The 22,924-nt window shown below is 46.8% G+C and overlaps 2 protein-coding genes across 2 annotated transcripts in view; one reads left to right on the top strand and one right to left on the bottom strand.

The window, feature by feature from the left end:
- The window catches only part of LOC149360099 (palmitoyltransferase ZDHHC20-B-like), a 78,522-nt gene extending 74,050 nt beyond the window's left edge, over nucleotides 1-4,472 (bottom strand). Inside the window, exon 1 of the mRNA XM_089569192.1 lies at nucleotides 4,371-4,472. The gene's annotated coding sequence lies outside the window, so the exon portion shown is untranslated. The remainder of the gene's footprint in view (nucleotides 1-4,370) is intronic.
- LOC149360101 (uncharacterized) lies at nucleotides 909-18,533 on the top strand. Its single transcript, XM_089569193.1, has 4 exons — nucleotides 909-1,124; nucleotides 4,101-4,227; nucleotides 13,794-14,047; nucleotides 18,000-18,533. Exons 1-4 carry the CDS (start codon nucleotides 957-959, stop codon nucleotides 18,531-18,533), a joined length of 1,083 nt encoding a protein of 360 aa, XP_089425319.1. The 5' UTR covers nucleotides 909-956.
- Nucleotides 18,534-22,924: the final 4,391 nt, after the last annotated feature.

Genomic DNA, 22,924 nt, shown 5'->3' on the forward strand with positions numbered 1-22,924 from the left:
TGTTCGAGTTTATGGCATGCAGTGGCCGGATCGTACAAAGACACTTTCAGCAAATGGTATTTTCCACACCTGGCGCAATAAAGCAAAAAGTTTTGTCACTTTCAGTTTCCACCTCTGATGCTGAGCGCGTTCTCCTGTGATAACTTGGTTAAAAAAAGGTGCGCAACAAAATGAAGCTTGACGGTCTTACCGTATTTGCACGAATCAAGTTCGATCACGACTTCTGCGCTAAAACAGCCTCAATGTCCAACTGGGTTTCCGGCTTGAGCGTGACAAAATTAGTCACGTAAGATCACACTATCTACACGCACAGAGCATTTAATAACTGAACTATTTGCAACATGCCCTGAAGACAAAGAAAAGGGGCTAAATTTTGTGCTCTTTATTCCGTTTCTTGCATTGATTTAAAATGTTATTGTTCTTTGATAAGTCATGTAACTAATACCGCTTCTATTATATTTGCCTACAAATTTGGCGCTAAGATTCAATGGAACGACTACTATTGGCTACTTTCAACTCAAGTTTTGGCTCCTTTTAAAATGTTCCCAACGGCAACGCTAAATTCCACCAGAAAGGACGTTTATCCCCGCCCCCAGCACGCAGGCCTCGGAGACGGTGAGTTGGGTGTCCGCGGTTAGAGGTTGGTTGGCAGTCCTTGAGCACCTGCCATCAAAAAACAATGGCGCATCGCTTAAGCTCTACACCACTGCGCCAGGAATGGCATGAGCACTCCCAGGGATCTATGAAAGCGAAGAAGAGGATGATGAATTCTGTATATATGGGCATTACCCATTTAACGCAATTGCGTAATACCTTTAAGGCGGAGTGTAATCCCCTCCAGCTTTTTTTTTTTCCTTCGACAACTACCTTGACACTATGAAGTACAGAAGCAGCCGCGAGTTGTGTGCCAACACATCCAAGGAAGAAGAAAGCGGCGAAGTTGGCGGAGGCGGACGATGGGGGCCGCAGCCGAGGTGGCCTTGCGCTGCGGCCCAGTGGTGCACCAAATTCTTCTGTGCCTGCCGGTGGAAGATCTCCTCAGCTGCGCGCGTTTCGACGCGCTCTGGGAGGAGGTAACTCTGCCACTGCTGGGCAAGAGGCTTAGATTCTTCGCGCTGCTTGAGGTGAGTCGGTCAAATACTGTCGTGTGTGATGCATGTGTTTTACAGCTACTCTCTACCGCCCCCTGGCGTTGCTTCCGTTGGCCTGCACTGAGTAATTCATTGGAGCTCCAACTTTTCGCCGTTGTCAAACTTCCACATAAAATACCTCAAAATTCGATATTTACCGGTAATAGTCTGCAAAATGTTGCCTATGCTGGAGCGTGCAATACCAGTCACTGAGATGAGTTTGAGTTGCTGCCTATACGCACGAATTCGTGCGCAAGAAAGAAAATAACTGCTTCTGTAGATAGACTTTTGTATACACCGAGAATCACTAAAAATGGTCACCTTGCGCTAGAATAAGTGTTAATTTGATGACCGTCTACAACTACGAGATTTTGAAGCAACTTATACTCGGTCTCACAGTTCGGTGCCGTTAAGCTCCAGATGCGCTCAGCGACAGTAATTCAAGATGCAAGTGGTTATGTCGTCTGGCACTTTGAATGACTGACTACTGTGTCCCTCCAGACGCTTTTATCGTGGTAACGGCGCATAACATAGGAACAGACCTTTTATCGTAGTAACGGCGAATGAAATTGGAACGTACGTGACGGCCATAGGCATCGTGTTCACAGGTAAAAAGCTGAAATGGTCAAGTAAAGTTTCTCAAATAACAGATCTGAGAAATTCACTGCTGATTAGCTGGAGACATCATCGCTTCGACTTCGGTGCCTGCAAATGACGGTCCAGGGTATAGTTCCTTCCAAGTGGATGAATTCTGGACAGGCCTGTGATCATGCTTTTTTCACAGCTCATGCTTGTTTAATGTATAAAACTTTTGAACGCTTCTTTCTGGTATAAGCTCTTGCGATGTGGGGAAGAAACATTGTTCGCCTTGCCTAATCCCATATCAAAACAATTATCTCGTGAATTCCAATTGCGACCGAAACAGCACACCCTCATCGCTTTAATGGAATTACAGCGCACCTGTTGAACCATGGTTACTGCCGCTAAAAACTTCAAGGGACAGCGAAACGATACCGACGGGGACGCACGCTGTCCGTAGTGTTTTTTAGCGCTAGTAAACACGTTTCAGCCAGTGAATGAAAAGGACCAACTAGCTCATCTTTCTTCTTTAGACACCTTGTTGTTGCCAGAGAGCTTCTTTTTCTTCACACATCAACATGCGCCAGTTTAAACCATAAGACTATGTGGTGTTACCACAGTTCACAGTAGATTTTGACCACATGTAGGGACAGTTCCAGCGTAGTTGTAAGTGGTTTTATTAAACATGGTAAATGGAAGGAAAAAGATTGTTGCTAATCCCGGCGTCTTCTATCGCTGCAGACGCCGCGATAAAGGATAGCAGGCAGTGTGTAGAAGTGAAATGAACGAGGTGAGGGGATAGTAGAAAGGACAGGGGTAGAGAAGGGTAGAAAATGCAGGCTTACGGTTTCGCATGTTCCACTTCGAGTTGTAAAGAATCTATTTTTATGGTACACTCCAGGAGAATGGGACGGGCTTACTGATGCTAGAGTTAATAGACACATACCAAGAAACCTGTTTTGCTTGATTCCCGGGAAAATGTATCAGGTACTTTGAAAGCCGCAAGTGTTCACTATAAATCACAAATTTAATGCTACATTTTATTGCTACAGTGTTACTGATGATGTACTATCATGATGGAAATAGACACGAACAGAGCGGAGCCTAGGTGATCCGCTGTTCGCATTTCTTTTGATGAAGCTTTTACTTCGGTGGTAGTAAAAAGATGCTAGAGTTTTCTGTAATGCATTCTAGGACTACTCTAACGTCTATTTCCTACCACCCAGTCAAAAGCGCCATCACAAAAAAATTCTAACAGTGAAGCGTGTAGGCGCCGTGGCGTTCGCGTTTCTTTCGATCGTGATAGTACGAAGGTGAGTATATTTAAGAATCCCGAGGTCTATTCAGGAAAGTAATTTCGCCGTCTGAAGCATAAGGAATTGAACCTTGCTGACTCTTCCTCCTCAAGGTGTGACTTTGTAAGAGCGACGAATGAGAAGTGAAATTCAAGAAGCGTGTCGTGCAGAAATTGGTAATTGTTGGTTGTACGAAACAGCAGAAAACGGTGAAATGTTGTTGACAAATAATATGAGAGCCTATTGAAGTGTCGCTCCTTGATTTTCGCCTGCTAAGCCGATATTTTCTATACCATTTTGTTTCGTCGAAAGCAATGAATCTATAGTTCAAAATTTTCTGAACAAGTTACAAAATTTATGTTCTGGGAAGTCTCGAAGCAGCTTGTGACCTACCGAAAGAACGTACAGGAAACTTCCTGTGTAATATTCACTATACATGAGGCTATTTAACGTTCACGGACATCGCACACCATATGGGCGTGTTTGCATTCAGCCTCCAGCTAAACTGCGGTCCCGCGGCCAGGCTTCGATGCTCAGACTTTGGGCAGTGCGTCATAACGCCTAACCTCTTGCGCCAACACAGCGAGTGAAGCCTGAGGGAAAGGACGAAGCGTTTCGGAGAGCACAATGCTTCCACATAATACGGCACGACTGATGCATTTAAATAGGATGGCATAAAGCAGTGCTTAAAGCATAATGAAGGACAGGCTCATTGTTTCACTCCGGAGATTTAGCCATATGCTCGAGAAACATGTGTCAAGTTTCCTGCGTTGAATTCGTTTATTTTTTTTAGATCAGTTCTGCCTTTTCAAACCTAATACATTATTTCTGCAATTGTATACCATTTGACTGTACACCCGTTTTTAAGCGCACTTAGTGTACTGCGCTAAATTACGCACCCTGTTGCGTCGTGTCGAGGCGTATTTTCCAGAAGTTAGTAACAAATATTATTGCCGAACTAACAATCAACATCAGAATTAGTTGAAGAATTTTTCCATGCAGCTGGAAACTTAGGTATGCTGCCGAGCACGCATATCATACGTCCTTAGGGACCATACCATTTAAAATGCTTATTCTTTTATTCCTGCTTTTACAGGACAAAAACGACCTTCCACATGTGAGCGAAACGTTTGCTGATGAACTACGAAATCGGCTGCGTGTTTCTAGACGAGCGTGGAGACATCCCGCAGTAGCGATCGTTTTGTGCTCGGACAAACATTTCGGTGAGTAGGAACGCCAATTAGGTACTGAATACACCCGTGATGAATTCTCCAAAACGTAGTTTGAAAGAATTTAAGCGTAATTAATACCACACGATACAAAAGATGCTGTGTCAGCGAGTTCGTAGGTCACCCCCTGCACTTACCTGTTCTCAGCTAGTGTTCTCAGCTAGTGGATACAGGATAGCTTGGATATAGCAGCAGGATGGTCTCGGAAAAACTAACAGCGCGAAAACACAAGCCCCGAGGATATTGAACGAAAGCGCATCCTTAGCGACTGGAAGCGAACTCTGCAAGATGTTTGCACCTAGCCAATCGTAACTCATAAAAATACGCAACACCAAGACTGCAATGCACCATCACGTGGGCTGCAAACGAAGCGTATTTTTCCGGCGTGATATGCGTTTGTCGTCGCGTTGCGTGCTTTGCTACCGTATCCACGCTGTTGTTTACAAGCTAGGTGAGCAATATTTCTCACTTCACATCCTTCTAGCTAGCATAACTGCATCGGTGTCGTATTATGTCATGCTCCCACGTTCACCTGATGCTCAGAAATGGTGTTCCAGAGTAGAGCATGGGCCATGAAGGACATGCCTCTTAATAAAATTTGAATAGACAGTCCAAAGAGAGTTTAAATACAGTCTGAAAAGCTGTGCAAGCACGTGCTGGGGTGCGGGTGTTCGCCTTCACAGCGCTTCGTCTCCCGAAGGACTACCGTACTTAGACCAGATAAAATAAAACAGTATAACACAGGCACTCCGCATAGTCAATAACAGGATCTCCGCTACACTTAGGCAAAAACTGAGCAATAATAAGACTGCTTAGTAACAAATATGGCATGCTGTGGTGTACGAATTACGTTAATGGAAGCAGCAAAATGTGTTTTCCAGCTCATTAAGAAGAAATGGTACGTTGTACATCAATGGTTGTCGACGATAATTTATGCACAGCCGCGGCACTAACCGTTCCTCAGATGACCTGGTTTGATGTGTGTGGGTTTACAAAAGTGCATTTTTTTTAGAAGCTCCTGGTAGCATAGGCTTGAAATTTCCAGTAGGTACAAAAGACAGTAATTGTAAATTGGCTGTGTACTAATATGAGTCAAGCGAACTGTCACAAGTATGGTGAAAGTATGAAACATCAGCAATGCTGCGGACAGCTTTATTTCTTGAGCCTTTGTTGTGCTGTTAAATTTCTTTTTTAAGCAGTCGGTTCCAAAAGTAACGTTCAGTAGTTAATGTGGGGCCGAAAGGGGGTGGGAAATATTTGAAGTTTAATGTTTACTCGAAAAATATCTCGAGATCGACGTAGCAAGACAACAGCAGAAGATAACTTTCTGACCAGCTGCTGAATATGCGCATCCCAACTCACACGTTGCGATAATACCAACCCAGGAACCCTATGCTCTTCTATTATATCGAGTGGAGAGGTGCCAATGCACAGGAGAGCATTCAAACTTAATGGTTCGGTTTTTTCAGCAAACAGTTTAAGCTATTCGTTTTTAAGTGTTCATTCTTAAACTGTTTTGCCCGATCAATCCAGCTACTTGCAGAGTGTGTTATTGACGGTATGCAACAGGCGGGAACTATTATTTGATATGGAAAACAAGCTAGTATCATCTGCATACAAAACGAATTTCGTGCGCTTGTAATTACTGATAACGCCATTTACAAAGACGTTAAAGAAAAGCGGCCCTAATGTGCTGCCTTGATTGAGGAAAGCCATATCGTATTTCGTTATATGACATATGACGACAGATTGTCGCCATTTACAACACAATGCAGGCACCTTAGAAGATATCATTTTAACAGCGAGTGAGGTACACTCTGGATGTCATAATGATGATTCTTATCAAGAAGAACAGTATGGTTGAAGCTTTCAAAAGGTTTACTATATCCTACAAATGCCCCTAGCGTCAGTTCGTTCATCTCTATCTTTGTGGGTATTAATTCCTTTTGTGTAACAGAAGGGCAGACTCAGTAGAGCATCCCTTTCTAAATCGATGCTGACATTCAGGAAGAAGTTTGTGTTTCGAAAGAAAGAGGTCAAGCCGAGACAGAATAACATTTCCAAAGCCTTTTGGAAAAAAAAAACTTGAAGAATCGATACTGGTCGGTAGTTGGCAGCATCATTTTTTACGCCACCTTTGAATATAAATGACACTTTGCGCGTTTGGTGCTGCGCGAAAAACAACCTGTCTGCAAATGAAGGTTATAAATGTGCACGGGGCTTGGGCAGATGACGTCAAGAACATATTTGAGTGGTAGAATATGGATATTACCAATGTCAATGCTTTGACTGTTTTTTAGAGACGCAATCACGTTGTAAACTTCCGATGCAATCGTTGGCACCGTAACAACAGACGTTGTAATCAAGGAACTATGATGTTTTACAAGGAGCAGCATTGTTAGTCATAGTACTTATGTAATGCGTGCTAAAGTGCTCTGCTAGGGTGCCTTAGGATAACAAGCTCATCGTGGACATTCATGTGAAACTAATCAGGCGCAGCCGTGCGCAGACCGAGTGGGTCGTTTACAGTCTTCCATATTCGATCACGACGAGATATCGACGCATCCTGAAATAGCTGTCGAAAGTATTGCACCCTAGCGTTCCTCAGCACCGATGTTATTCGTTTTGCATAGTTTCTTGAATTGTGCAAATGTGGAAGGGTTACACGTTTTTTAGAACAAAGAGAAAATCTTTTCTCCTTGATCATTTTTACCTCTTCGATGTCTATTAAAGGCTTTCGTATTGATCTTCGTTACTTAAGAGATTTCATTTCGAAACATGCAATGTTTTGCTCAGAGAATATGGTCATAAACATATCACACGCTTTATGAGCACTACTTTCTGCTAACGTGCGAACCACAGGTTGCACCCGCGTCCTAAGGTTGCCCAAGCCGTGACTTCTAGCAATTTCAAACATCCATTACGGCCAAACTAATTGACTTAGGACATTCGAAGTGGTGTGAAACGATTTGTGTTCTTACGCTGTATGCAATGACATCAAAAAGTAATCCGGATATAACGAAACATTGGTACCGGATATAGCGAAGATGTATAATGAATTAATAATTAATTTACAATGGTATATATAGTATGCCATAACTCAATATTGGTTATAATGAACACACCGCTTATAACGAAGGTGTATGTCGTAACTCGAAATCGGTTATAATGAGCATAACACCCAACAAATGCACACAATGAAGAATTAGAAGCGTTCCAGAGAGCTCAGCAAGATAGCACAAAGGCTTTCGCTTTACTGCACATAAGATGACTTAAGAGCCTCCCGTGATTTTTTTTTTGTGTGGATCTTTGAGGCTAGGCTACACTTCCATCCGGTTCCATTCTGTAATAATAAAAGCCTCCTCGGTTTTTACGTGCCGATTATGAATACAATGATGGAGAAAATATGTCACATTCTTCAGTCCGATCTCCCGAGGCATAAATGCGTTTTTTGCTGCCAGAGCGAGCTAACATAGTCAGAATGAGTTAAACAATCGATTTTACAAAAAAAATCGAAGCATTCGTTAAAAATGTATTTTTAAACACTGATGTCATTCTACACCATGATTATGAAATAGAGCAAAGACACCAGAAAAAGAAAGGAGGTACACCCGATCAAATCTTTAACTGGTTTGGGTGTTGCATCGCTAAATGCACCTTGTAAAAGGTTCTTTTCGGCTACACCGCTGCCATATTCATGCTGTAATTTGACGCTTGAGGCAGCATTTGGAGGCCTTTTTTTTCACGTGATATTCGAGTGGAGTACTTGCCAGCTTGGATAAAATTATTAGAAATCCGAATCGTCCGCATCTACGAAGAGCCAAAACAAGCGGCATACGAAACAGTGGTTCTGTTCCATATGGCTTCCTCCTTTGGTTAAACTACCACTCCTTTCATGGCCGACAAGTCGTTTACACAGAGTAAGCGCAAATGCGCCATCAGAACCTGTCGTGTCCGGTCGCTGTGTTGAATGCAGCGAAAGACGCACACGGTACTTTAAGACTTCGTTTATTTGAAGCCGATGAGGGTGCGACCAGCGTCGACCGAGGCAGGAGCCGAACTGGCCGCCCGAAGAAAGGAGGGAGCGGAGAAGCGTCCACGGGAGGGAGTGGCTTCCCAAAACAGGAGGAGGATGCGGGGGCGCACCATGGGGGGGCATCTGGCGACAGCGTGCGACGAGGGGCAAGTGGTCGTTAGGAGGAGGATGCGAGTGGTCGTTAGGAGGAGGATGCGGGGGCGCACACACACAAAAGCAATAAGGGGACACAACACTTCCTTCCCCCTTAGAAAGTTGCCTGGTATCGTGCAGGGGGTCGGCGCTCACGCGTGGAGGCGCGCTGGCTTTGTGCGCTCGGGGGAGAAACACTTGTAGGCTGGCTGTTGTTCGCTGTGTCTCCTAGGTCTGTCCTGGGCGACGGTCGCTGTGTTGAATGCAGCGAAAGACGCACACGGTACTTTAAGACTTCGTTTATTTGAAGCCGATGAGGGTGCGACCAGCGTCGACCGAGGCAGGAGCCGAACTGGCCGCCCGAAGAAAGGAGGGAGCGGAGAAGCGTCCACGGGAGGGAGTGGCTTCCCAAAACAGGAGGAGGATGCGGGGGCGCACCATGGGGGGGCATCTGGCGACAGCGTGCGACGAGGGGCAAGTGGTCGTTAGGAGGAGGATGCGAGTGGTCGTTAGGAGGAGGATGCGAGTGGTCGTTAGGAGGAGGATGCGGGGGCGCACACACACAAAAGCAATAAGGGGACACAACACTTCCTTCCCCCTTAGAAAGTTGCCTGGTATCGTGCAGGGGGTCGGCGCTCACGCGTGGAGGCGCGCTGGCTTTGTGCGCTCGGGGGAGAAACACTTGTAGGCTGGCTGTTGTTCGCTGTGTCTCCTAGGTCTGTCCTGGGCGAAGTCTCTTCTTCCGGGAAGAGGTGCCAGGCTATGTGGGAAGATGGTGCACGTGTTCTCTCCGCCGGCGGACAGCTCTCAGACGGCGTCGTAAATCTACGCAGCTGGTTGAGATGTCGGCGTGCTACTGTGCCATGTATGTTGACGAGCCAAGAGCGCAGGCCTATGCGTCTGACAATTGTAGCTTCCTCCCAGCGTGGCTTTTTCAGAAACTGACGGGCGAGGACGCGCTGCCCCTCATTAAGCGTGCCGCAGCGCGGAATTGCTTTTTCTTCCCGGAACGTCTCTGCCTTTGGCTCGGGGAGGATGGCTGTGAGCTGGGTTCGCATTTCACGCTCGAACATCATTTTCGAGGGGGTCTCGCCTGTTGTGCTCTGAACCGTCGTGTGCTGCTTGAAGAGAAAGCGCGCAAGGCGGCGCTGCAGCGAGCCTGTCTGATCTCTTTCAAGGGCGCGTTTTAGCTCGGCTACGTAGCGCTCGGCTTGTCCGTTTGTCGCTGGGTGGTAGGGGGCCGATGTAACTGATGAGATCCCGTTGTCGCGATAAAACTTGAGGATCTCCGCAGACACAAACGGTGTTCCGTTGTCCGACACTACCTTGCGCGGCAGGCCGAACGTTGCAAATAGTGATCGGAGGTTGTCAATGACTGCTGCCGAAGTCGTCTGTCCCATTTGCCTTATCTCAAGCCACTTTGTGTAGGCATCTACGACCACAAGGAAAGTGCAGCCCTCAATTGGTCCTGCAAAATCAATGTGCAGTGTGTGCCATGGTGTGTCTGGCTCTTCCCATTCTGGGACAGGAGCTTTCGGCGGGGCGCTCCGGCTGCTCTGGCAAGGCTTGCATTCTCGCACCACTGTTTCGATGTCGTTGTCAATGCCAGGCCACCACATGTAGCTTCTGGCACACTTTTTCATTGCAACGATGCCCCGATGTCCGGCGTGGATGAGAGACATAGCTTGTGCGCGTAGTTCTCTCGGCATCACAACTCGGGACCCAAATATGATGCAGCCGCGATGGGTGCTCAACTCTGTAGCTCGCCTGCGGTAAGCGTCGAAGCTGTCCCCTTTGAGTTTATGCACGTTGCCTTGTTGAACAGCTGTGTAAACTAGCCGGAGAGCTGCGCACTTCTGCGTAGATGCTGCAACTGTGCCTGCTGTAAGCGGAGGTTCTGGCAGTGCTTCGAACATCAGAACGTCTCCTGGTGGAAATGGTTCGTCAACAGTTGCGTCTAGTGGCAGACGGCTTAGCGCATCGGCGTTTTGATGTTTACTCCCATTGCGGTAGACCAGAGCGTAGTCGTACGCTGAGAGTTTGATGCACCAACGTGTCATTCGCGGAGACAAAGTTGGTGGCATAGGCCTTTGTGGTCCCAGAATGCCCAATAGCGGTCGGTGATCGGTTATAAAGGTCACCTTCCGGCCGGCAATGTACTGGTGAAAATGTGTCGCCGCGTAGACGATGGCTAGCCCTTCTTTGTCAAGTTGCGCGTAGTTGCGTTCTGCTTGCGACAACGTACGTGAGGCGAAGGCGATGGGAGCTTCCCTTCCTTGCTCGTCAGTTTGCGATAGAACCGCGCCGACTCCGTACGGTGATGCGTCGCAAGCCAAAAGCAGAGGCTTCCTTTCGTCGTAGTGGCGGAGGACTGTACATCTTCGAATCAGGTCTTTCAGGGCATCGAATGACTGCTGATGGCGTGGCGACCATGTCCATGTCACATCTTTCCGAAGGAGTTGGTATAAGTCGTTGGCCACGGTAGCTCTTTGTTCCAAGAACCGGTCGTAGAACGTCAAGAGTCCGAGAAAAGCCTGTAGCTCCTGCTTGTTTGTTGGAGCTCGTGCTTCTGTGATCGCTCGCACTTTGTCCTCGGTAGGGTGAATGCCTTCCGCATCAATTCGGTGTCCCAGAAATTGCACCTCTGGCACCGCAAAACAGCACTTCGATTTGCTTATGCACAAATTAGCGTTTGCTAGCCTTTCGAGAACGAGCTCTAGGCGCACTGCATGCTCTTCAGTGGAAGTGCCACTGATGATGACATCGTCAAGGTAGACACAAACTCCTGGGATGCCCTGAAGCACTGTCTCCATGAATTTTTGAAATATGGCCGGGGCTGCAGCTACGCCAAAAGGCAGTCGCTTGACTTTGTACAAGCCTTTCAGTGTGTTAATTGCCAATAATTCAGCAGTTGACTCGCTCACCTTCAGCTGCTGATACGCCTGGGTGAGGTCCAATGTGCTGAAGACTCTTGCGCCACGTAGTACACTGAATACTTCTTCAGGTGTCGGTAGCGGGTAAGAGGACGCTTTAGTCGCAAGATTGACGGTGCTCCGGTAGTCTCCGCAGAGGCGTATGGTTCCGTTCTTCTTGCGAACTACGACAAGTGGTGTGGCCCATTCTGAATGCTGCGTCGGCTCGATGACACCTTGCTGCTCCAGTTTGTCCAACTCTTTCAACTGAATCTCGGAGAGCAAACGGCACCGGCCTGGCCTTCAGAAATTTGGGTTGCGCGTTGTCCAACAACTCCAGTGTGACCGGGGGCCCTTCGTTTCCTGGAATCTCTTCCGAGAATACTCTTTCGTATTTCTCTTGCAGTTGCTCAACCATGTTCTGGCTCGGCGTCTGGTGTATGCCGCATATCATCACGCCTAGTGGAGAAAACCAGTTTCTCCCTAGAAGGCTTGATCCTGTGCCCTTCACAACAAGCAGAGGTAGCGTATGGGTCTGGCCGTTGTAGTTAACCTGCACGTTGGCAGAGCCCAATAGTGGCAGATTCTGTCCTGACCACGTTCGCAGGTGCGTGTCGTCTTGTTGCAGGGCGGGTGCGTCAGATGGCCATGAAGTTCGGAACGTGTCCTCACTGATCAGAGTACAGGCTGCGCCGGAGTCCACCTCGAACTTAATCAGCTGGTGATGTACGCTTACTTCTGTAAAAATCTTCGGTCGCGTGCCGAGATTCATGGTGTTCAGGTCGTACAACACAGATGGTGTTGCTGATGTTGTTCCATGGAGATCAGATAGCGGCGTATTCTCTGAGGCGTTGACGCTGTGATTAGGCTGGGAAGGTGACTTTATCTTGGCAAGTCTCCGTTTCGTAATGCATGCTCTTTCGATATGCCCTCGCTTGTGGCAAAAATTACACGTGGCTGACTGGAATCGACATCCCTGGGGGTTGTGTTGGTCGTCACACCGCCAGCAGCGTTGTGCCTTTTTGACCGATTTTACAACAACAGAAGGCTTGCGCACCTGGTTGCTTGTCTGGTGTACCGGCTCGGTGTTCCGGCGAATCCCTCTCTGCTGGTGACCGGCGCTCTCCGCTCGAACGGCGATGTCGTAAGCTTTGCTGAATGTGAGGTCCTTCTCAGCGAACAGGCGCTGCTGCAGTGACTCGTCACTCAGTCCGCACACAAATCTGTCGCGTAACATCACGTCCAAGGGAAGCATGGTGGTGTTAGCAGAAGAAGCTGCGTCTCCCTCCTGCCCGGTAGCTGTTGTCGACAGCGTTCCAAAATTGCAGTCGGCAGCGAGCTTCTTGAGCGCGGCTACGTAGGCGCTCACAGTTTCTCCTTCCAGTTGATCTCGTCGTTGGAAGCGAGCCCGGCTGTAGACCTCGGATGGCCTTGGGTCGTAGTGCTTTTGCAGCGCTTTTACGATGTCGTCGTAAGACACTGCCGCTGGTGTGCTTGGCTGAATAAGGGCGCAGACAGTATCGTAGGTCTGCCCCGCACAGCGTCAGCAGGTTGGCCCTCTTCAAGGCTGGGTCTGTGATGTTGTTAGCTTCAAAGTAGAACTGAAGGCGTCCAACCCACGATGACCACGATGAGCCGTTGAACTCTGGTATCTGATTGGGAAACCCTCGCGTAGCCATGGCTTGTCAATAGCGTTGCGTAGCGCGGGTCGAATCCACTTTCTCGTCGCCACTGTCGTGTCCGGTCGCTGTGTTGAATGCAGCGAAAGACGCACACGGTACTTTAAGACTTCGTTTATTTGAAGCCGATGAGGGTGCGACCAGCGTCGACCGAGGCAGGAGCCGAACTGGCCGCCCGAAGAAAGGAGGGAGCGGAGAAGCGTCCACGGGAGGGAGTGGCTTCCCAAAACAGGAGGAGGATGCGGGGGCGCACCATGGGGGGGCATCTGGCGACAGCGTGCGACGAGGGGCAAGTGGTCGTTAGGAGGAGGATGCGAGTGGTCGTTAGGAGGAGGATGCGAGTGGTCGTTAGGAGGAGGATGCGGGGGCGCACACACACAAAAGCAATAAGGGGACACAACAGAACCATTGCTGCGTATTCCGCTTGTTTCGGCTCTTCGTAGTGGCAGATGAATATTTCTGACAACATTGATCTAAACACGCAAGTGCTCCACTAATACATTATATGAACAAAAAGGAACCACGAAATGACATCTCACGCGTCAAATTACAGCATGAATATGCCAGTGGTGTAGCCGAAAAGAACCTTTTGCAAGGTGCATTTAGTGATGCAAAACCCGATCCAGTTAATGATTTGCTCGGGTGTACGTAGCACGTCGCTGTTTTCATCATCATGAACCTAGAAGAAACCGCCCATCAGTTCGTATTAGTATTCTACTTCAGGTTTACTATAATTAACCACGGGCGTTTTTCGCCACTGAAACACGGCCGACTGTCATTTCAACCCTGCTTCTGTTGCAGACACTGGCTGTCTCGCCTCCTGCTTCCCGAAAGACACCAGCGTCGTTCGCATCGACGTGAGCGGTCCCACGTGGATGCTGTATCGCGGACTGGAAGAAACCAAGGCGGCTCGCCTCTGCGTTTTGGTATTGTTCGAGTCCCTGGGAGCAGAGTTCGAGACCGAGTGGTCGCCGTTCGTGTCATGCAGACGACCAGAAACCAGGGCTGTGCTCTTCAATAGACTAGCACGGAGGATAGACCCCAGCACATACAAGGTTAGCCTAAATGTGTGCCTTATCTGACTACTTACTTTTGTCCTTTTTCAGAAAGATAGGTGCAAATATGAAGAGAGCGACAACACACTTGGCGAACACCTGCGCAGTTCGTCAAAACGTCTTTAAATAACCTGAAAAGAATTTCTCAAGAGACACTTAAGACTGCTTACGTGCGAAAATGCAACACCATTAAAAATCTGAGTAGTGCTACGTTGCAGAATAACTATGAGTCATGAGTCATGCATATGCATACTTTGTACAAACTCTGTGTACCTTAACGTTACTTGTGAAGTATTTAGTCACGCTACGGTGCAGAAGTAGTTCTGAGTCATGCGTCATGACTACGTTACTTGTAAAGTGTTCACTCATACTACTTCGCTGAATGATGATGAGTCATAACTATAACAACCTCGTCACGACAGGCAACTCCGTAGAACGTTACATTACATTACTTGTAAAGGGCTGAGTCATGGTACGTTGCAGAATTACTGAGTCATATGAGTGATGACTGTGACTACGAGTCATGGGTTTCATAGGTCATAGTATGCTACGTCTTATAATTCATGACACGAAAGCCAGCCAATGTAAAGCGAAATTAACTAGGGCGACTTTCAAGGAGTGCGATGCGGCAGAACTGAAAAGCATGATCCTAAAAGCGCATTCTGCTTGCGCAGTTCACTGCGTGAGACCATATGAGCGACTGTCAATTTTTGTTTCAGTAGTTAAGGCCACGTAAACAAACTTTGCTTCTCGGTGAAGGCTTGAAGCTACCGAGAAATCAAAGCAGACGGTAGTCATTTGCAAATACTGAGCACCAGGAAATAGCAGTTGTTTCATTGGAAACTGTCGTACCCACCCTCTAAAACTGTTTGCCAAGTATTCAGATGTACCGCCCCTCTCGTGCCGTCTTTTTTGGTCCGTCTTTCCTGGTCATATTCCTTCTGATATTCTTGCGAACAAAGTTACATGTCGTTAACGACAGGATTACTCAAAGAAAACTACTTCAAACCGGAATTATACTCTATCGCTTTCGTATTAGAGTACTATAAATCAGTCTTTTAATAGACGATATGCGAAATGCGCAGCGCCATCTCTCGGCGCTGCGAGAACTAAGTCCTCCATGTTGGTTCGGTACAGAAAACGAAACCGCAGCCCTGCGTTGGGTTAAAACGGCTGCGCTTCGTTTGAAAAGTAAAATGCCGATGCAGTGTTGCGCTATGCTGTCCACTATGCAAAGAAACTACGATGCGTGCCAGAACTAGGTGCGTTCCACCTTTTCGCTTTTCTATTTTTTCTTTATTCTGTCCCAACGTTTTAGTAACAGCAAATGCCATGTGAGGTATCGTGTGTCAGCACGCCATTCAGTGCACAGCTTGCACTTTCTGCGCTGATTTTTCACAAAGCTTTCTAGGTGATTTGCGTTTACGTTAAGATACGGACCACAGCCTTTGTTGCCTCTGATCAAAATTAGAAGACGATTTAGTGCATTTATTAACCCTCCGGTCGGGCGTGAATATATGTAGACGTATAGCAACGTAATAGAGAAGGTAATGTTTTTGAGCGAGCCAACGCCTGTGTTCCTCAAGCGTGTATTCCAGTCGCGCAGAAGCACGTTCATTAGTATGCAGGTAAATCGCGGCCATGGGCACTCAGTGCGCTCCATCTAAAAACCTCGATTGCTCATACCGTGGCGTACTATAAGCGCACTCGAACAACCACATGCACATTACTGCTTAGTTTGTTACGTGTTCAGTTAAGTTTTTCCCGTGTTCGATTAGTTTTGGAAGGGCTAGCAATCTCTCTGGACCATGGGGTTGATGCAAGATCCCATACATTGTTTTCTTATAAAATCGTACGTGATCGCGCCCGCATATGTTATGCGGGTTAAGGCGTCTTTGTGAAGCAATACATCCTACGTATAAAAACTGAGGTGCGAATGCTTTATTTTTTTAGGATTCCTATATATTCGATATCTCCGTCGGCGAAAGTCTGAAAAAAAAATAGCTACTTTATTGTGAAGGCGGAACGCATTTCGAAGCTAGAAAGTTCGTGCAACATTGTTCTGAAAACGCTTCAGGCCATCACAATTTATTATCGTTGTGGCAAGCTGCAACAGCTTGCTTCGAAACAAAGAAATTTGTGTAGGTTTGGGAAGAAGCGAATTAAGTGTCGGAGGCAACCGAACATGCGAATTTCACCCCCGCATACACAGCTTGACCAGCGTATCGAGTCCGTGCAGGCACCTATACAGCTGTACGCTCTTTCTCTAATCAAGCCGCCGCGGTAGCTCAGTGCTTATCTGAAGAAAAAAAAAGAACTGCGTGTTTGCTTACAATATTTTGAATTATATGAGCCCACTTTCCTTTTGTTAATATCGACTGACAACATCGCAATACTCGCTTCAACTGCGTCTTAAGCAAGACGCGGTTTCAACGAATTGCGGCGAAAACCAGCCGGCGCCGGGCTCTGAAACGGTGACGTTGAAAACCGCGGATGTGCATTGTAAGTACATTGCACTAAAGGAATCACATTACGCAGCTGGTCGAGGGTCCTGTGTGAATATACTGCAATGCACGAAGCTCCTGGCGTTGGCGCGAACGAAAGTTCACACTGTCACAGAAGTTTGTTAAGACATCTGTGCACTCAGCGCAAAATAACCGCTCGCTACCCCACCAGATGAAATCGCGTCCACCTGGGAATAAATTAGTAGCCATGATAATGCGGGATGCTTGGACCGGTGCTTTAATGCGCGAATTCAAATGACAGTGGCGCAGAGTTCGACTTGCCAACACATTTCCCAGTGGCGATTCTGGCTGTCAGCGCCAGACTTCAAGCGAAGCTCAGGACGCGGTAGGAGGAAGTTGGCGCTTACTGAAAGCACCTACATTTGGTAAAAGATCAGCACTGAAAACAACGCAGCAGCTGAAGCTTGCCTGTTGAAATTTCACAGGCAAGATTCATGACAGCTATACCGATATCAAGAATTTACGCCTAGCACCAGCTCGACGAGCTCTACCGAACCAAGATGGAAACCGGAAGTTGTGGGCGCGGTGCTGTCAGACCACCAAGCAATTTCGCATATCGTCTATTATATTCACTTAAAGCCTTGTCTACTGCGCAGAGCCGCTTTACGGAGGTCTACGGCTCATACTAAAACCCAATGGTCTCTGCTTGATCCCACTTTTTCTAATATCAAGCATATTTTGTACACTAGAGCTTTCATGTTCCCAAACCTGAAATTGTTTGCCTCTCTTATTTGCATAACAACGTTTTTGCCTCTCTGTAAGTCACTCCGTTTGTGAGCAGCTGCGTTCTGCAAACGTATTTCCTCTTTTTGCATCATCCCGCTTTTCCACATTATGCCTTGGAGGGAGCACGGAACCGTCAAGCCTCTTTAGGGCTTTTTGACCGCGTCCCTAAGCATTTTAGGATGTTTGAATAAACTGGTTTGATTTGATAAAGCACGCGATGCACATTATGTGCGACCAGATTCACTTTGTGTGTATTCCCATTTAGAGTTGCAGTTCTACGAAGTCATGAATATTTTTCATCAACCAGGCGCCCATAATGACGGCTTGTGACGCATCAATCAGGCGCCTATAATTACGGCTTGTGTACCAGAGCCAGCAGTCACCCAGCCGGTCAGAGGCGTGTCAAGCGCTGCATATGGCCGGCGAAGTTTATTTCGTATCTTGTACCAGAATAACAACAGATGGCGAGCTATCCTGTAAAAATTAGTATTCACCTGTTCCAAACGATAAATTATAAAAGCCATTCCAGCACATCAACTGGCCATGTCCTCGCACTCTTAGCGTGGATCACAGTGTCGCGCCATTGTTGGCTGCATGTATAAATCCTGCCGCTACCTTAGGTCGAGAACGTATGTTGATTTTGCAGCAAGCGTGCTGAGAAATAACTTACAATTAATTTCTCGCTGTTCGTGAACCTGCAGGTGACATTCCATCACCCAAGAACGAACGAACCAGCGCGCTTCGCCTTTTACGCTACCAGTGCCTTCACCGTGAGAGCATTCATTAACTCGCCGAGGATGGACTACATGGCGAGCTGCGTCCTGTGGACTCCGTGCTTGCGAGTTCTCAATCCTCCTTGCCGGAGCCGCTCCCTGCCGCACGCCTTCTGGGGTGCCGTCACATTCGGCGAGAACGTCCGGGCAACATCCGCCAAGTACAAAGGGTTCACCACTGTGCCCCAGATGACTGAGCACCTGGAAGTTGTGCGGAGTGGGTTTGGAAATTTAGACAACGCGTTGGTCCTTGTCTTTCAAGAAGACCGCCTGAATAAGTTAGTAATGAAAGCAATACGTGATGTGTTTGCTGGCGCAGCGGCGATTCTGGGAACAGCGTGTTCGGTCGGTCTCGATGAAAGCAGTTATGTCTTTGTTTTCGAAGTAGGCGGAGATGTTGAGACGTCAGACACTCTCGAGACGCCTGTGATCGTTACAGTTTTAAACATTCCTTTGAAGTAGAGTATTTAATTCTACAGACCTCCATCATGTGCATTTGATGAAACGCCAGAAAGCCATGAAAAATTAAAATGGCCCACGATGCCACCGTTCCTCCCGTACTCGTACAGTTGCTTCGTGGTAATAGATGAGTGTCCTTGAAATTCCACACTGTTTTAGTGCCTAATCGCCAGATTGTAATAATTCCGTGATGTGAAATCCAACGATATTATGAAGACAAAAGTGGACAGCGCGTTGGCATCCTATGAGCCTGAGTTTTCTTCTTTTTTCATATTGTTGTTACCTTTACTTCGGTGTCTGCGGTATTATATTGTTACCTTTAATTCTGCGTTTGCGTGGTTTGGCATGACGGGTTGCAGGAGCCTTCAACCCATCGCTCTGTTTTGGAGGGTTCCTGGCCAACAATCATACAATGTAGGCCGGGCCAACGCTCGTACATTGGTGTCGGGCAAGTATATGTTCCGATAAATAGTGTTTAATAAGTGTTTACCCCAGGCACGAGATATCTGGTTTACCAAATTGTTCAATGAAGATGCGTTGTGATTTTAGATGAACGTGCACGCCTATATGTTGTTTCATGATTTTGGATGAATAACTACGCCCTTATAATTTGTCGCATTGCCTTATTCGATGCAAGGACCATAACAACGTTATTAAAGGTCACAAATTTTACAGCGAGATGTAAACACCGCTGGCGAAGATACTTATCCGGTAGCGGTTCGTCTGGAAATATTTTAGAAATAACTTTTATAAGCTAACTCATTTGTAATAATGCTTGTCCATGCTCGAACAGTGATGAATGAGTACATCTCCCCGTTTTATTTCTTTTAAATTACATTTTCTGCACCGTCCTACTAAATTCTCTTCCCCCATGCATAGTAGCAAGCCAGCGATTTTGAACCGCCGGCTTAATTCTGTATTTCCAATAAAGTGTGTCCCTCTCTCATGCGAATGCATGCCGGGGAAATTGCGCAGCCAGCAGAATGACAAGCCAGCAAGCATTGTCATTTTGGCATACAAAGGCTTCGCCTTCTTGTGCGTTTTCTAAAAAAAAAAGAAAAATGAGGGGATCTAAGAGTAGAGTGTCATATTAGCACTTTACTGCCTCCCGCAGCGCATAATCTGCCGTATTGTTCGTTGCGCCCCAGGCAGCACAAACCGTTGGCCCAATATTGGGAGTCTGTTGGCTATGTGTGGCCCTATACAGGGCCAATGTTGCCTTCATTGTCCCCATATTGGCACTGCCACAATGTGCCATTTCCAACATTGGCCCTACTTGTCCGATGTTTTCCCCATATTGGCAATGCCACTTAGTTACACCTCCAACGATGGCCCTAAATGTCCGCTGTCGTCCCCATATTGGCAGTGCCGCCTCATTACACCCGCAACGATGGCCCTACTTGTCCGCTGTTTTCCCTGTATTGGCAGTGCCGCTCCACGACACACCAAAGGATGTCCCTGTGATTATCTGTGGTTATTTCTCTCAGTCCGTTTTTTTTTTCAATATTCGGACTTGTTTATTTATTTATTTTTTATGACCAACAACAGCGCTAGCGTCGAACTCTGACGCGAAATTACAATAAAAAGCGCGATGTAATTGATCGCGCGAAAGTGAGCAGAGGTCAGATTCATTCACGAAGGTATACGAATTTTGAAAGCGGCGTCTTTTGTAATTATGGTATGCAAAGAAAAAAAGAAAGAGAGAAAGAGGTGCCACAATCAAGAAAATGAAATTTCGATTCGAGGAATGGTATAATAACGCACTAATTAACGTGCTGCCTCGCATATATCTCGCATACCTCGCATATACCACAGCCCCCGATTATAGGTTGCCGGTTCATATTCGTGTCTCAAGATATAGGCTCAACTTAACAATTAAGTTTACGCTGCACGAAACGCTGAATCGTATGACACAATCCGGAACACAATGCCTCACCCACAGGATGCTCAGCCTAGAAAAAAACAAATAAATCGCTTTTTCCACTAGGTCACAAATTATTGCGTGGCGCATTTGGAGAGAAGAAACGATCTGAGTAAAACGGGATTTTGGTTTTATCGCAAATAAACAGTTGACGTGAACAACTTGCTGCGCATTCACTGCGTGAAGAAGCAGCAGACGGGAAAGAAAATGTAGATGTATGTTAAATTAAAAAAAAAATAAGCGAACAAACGGCTCTGCTTCCTGAAGCCGCGAAGCTAAGGTGGCTAGGTTTTTTTAATGTCGCAAATTGTTTTGTTATTCTGCTGTGCTTTTTGGGTATTCTATAACGACGGGTCTAGCATACTTTTTTGCTTTAAATTATCACGTTTATCAAGTTAAAGATCGGAACTTTTTCCCGGTCGCATTTTCACTAGTTTTTTTTTCCCTTTTCTTTGCGCGTATCCTTAATACCAATGAGCCATAACAGGTATATTGCTGAGTAGCGCGCCGCGTCATTTCGAGCTAGCGCAGACACGCACGGGTGGGCCGCATGACTATGGCTTAGACCGACCGGCCTACACTGGTGTGTATAAAATGTAGGGTATTCGTCGCTCTAGAAGCGAATCATTGGATTATATTGATGAATGGTGTTGCTTGGAAGTATGTCATCCTACTTTGTCCGCCACAAGTATCATATATGAAACACTCAAAGAACACGCATTGTTCCCGCTAATTTTATTTATTGTTTTATATTTCCGGTATTTTCATAGTAACACATTTATCTCAGCTTCAACCAAAGAGGCACACGACCGCAGAGATTACGCTAATGTTTGGAGCCGTTTTGACGAAATTCATGCCCAAGCTCCACGTTTCCACTTCCAACATCTCCGCATCGTCGTTTCCTTGCCGCTTTTCACGTGCTCAACTGCCTATGGCGCATCCTCCGGACATTCCAGAATTCTTTCACTCATTTCACCCCCCCCCCTCTCCACCCCCTTTTTGAAGTCCCATACAGCCGCCTTTTGCCGGGCCGAGCCTCTTTGTTGGAAGAGCGCTGGCCCTCACCATGCTAGGAGTTATTTTTTTCTTTGTGATTTTAGGTACACTGACCTTCTCTAACCTGTTTTCCCCTCGCGCCCAACAAAGCGCAAGGCCGCTCATCCACCCTCCCTAGATTTTCTTCTACCCCTTTTACAGCTGCCGTTTCTCTTGCTGCAGCAAATTCTCCGAAAAATATAAGAAACCTGTCCCATCGTCGTCTCCTCGTTTCCCGAACACTCGCCCAACGAGTATCGCCTGTAGCTAGCAAGGCGGCGAAAAGCCACACAACCAGCGTGCCGACGAAGCATGCGCGCTCAAGCTGACGCCGTTCGTTGTCGAGAATCCGCACCCGATACAATTTGACAATTATGACGGAATTCAGTTGCCTGGCCTGCAAGATTCTATTTGTAAGTACCACTACGAGGGGGTACCCAAAAGAAACCGGACTTATTTTTGTTTGAACTTATTTGTTCACATTTTAAGCACAGACCTTCAATCTCCTTCAAACTATTCCCCACTTGCAAAGATACGCTTGTTGAATCTTTCATTCCATTTTTCAAAACATTGTTTAAATTCATCTTTTGTGATGCTTGACAGTGCCTCCGTCGTTTTTTTCTTCACCTCAGCAACATCAGCGAAACGCTTTCCATTCACCTGTCTTTTCATTCTAGGAAACAAAGAAAGTAGCACGGGGCAAGGTCGGGAGAGTATGAGGGTTGAGGAATAGGGGTCATGCCATTTTTGGTCCAAAATTGTCGTAGAGACAGGGCTGTGTGAGCAGGGGCATTGCCATGATGGAAAAATCAGTCACCCGACCGCCACAAATCTGGCCGCTTCCACCGCACACTGTCGCCCAATCTTTTCAAAACATCCAAGTAGAAAGCCTGGCTAACTGTCTGACCCTGCGGAACAAATTCTCAATGGACGACTCCTCTCACATCGAAAAAACAAATCAGCATTGTTTTGAGGTTTGGTTTCACCTGACGAGCTTTCTTGAGGCGAGGTGAATTTGAAGTTTTCCATTGGCATGATTGTTGCTTTGATTCAGGATTCGATTCAGGAACACTTGAGTTGTCCCCATAGCATCGTCCTTGTGCGTCTTTCTTAATATTTCAAGAGTTTCCATTCAACTTTTTTCGAGCAAAAATCAGAATTTCACCGGCGCACGCTGTTCACGAAAATCAGCCATTGCAAAAACGACATTCACAAAAAACAGTCGTCACTCTAAAGCTCTGCCTAAACTAGTCTGACCTCCTTCAGCGACGGCACTCGGCTTACTGACTCTGGAATGTTCGTTCTATGCGCTCCTAGCGGCAAAACGCGGTACCACAGAAGCTTTACCGACCAAAAAATTTAGTCCGGTTTCTTTTGGGTACCCCCTCGTATACTTTTATATTGAAATGTGTTCGGAAATGAATATGGTTCTTGGCGT

This window comes from Amblyomma mixtum, chromosome 2 (assembly GCF_055824585.1).
Source record: "Amblyomma mixtum isolate Tamu chromosome 2, ASM5582458v1, whole genome shotgun sequence".
In the NCBI taxonomy this organism is placed as follows: Eukaryota; Metazoa; Arthropoda; class Arachnida; order Ixodida; family Ixodidae; genus Amblyomma; species Amblyomma mixtum.

Bases quoted from the DNA above. Each gene is read 5' to 3' on its own strand.
- LOC149360101 (XM_089569193.1), top strand. From the start codon at position 957: ATGGGGGCCGCAGCCGAGGTGGCCTTGCGCTGCGGCCCAGTGGTGCAC. The intron at 4,228-13,793 runs GTGAGTAGGAAC...CTTCTGTTGCAG, and splicing joins GTGCTCGGACAAACATTTCG to ACACTGGCTGTCTCGCCTCC. The intron at 14,048-17,999 runs GTTAGCCTAAAT...GTGAACCTGCAG, and splicing joins TAGACCCCAGCACATACAAG to GTGACATTCCATCACCCAAG.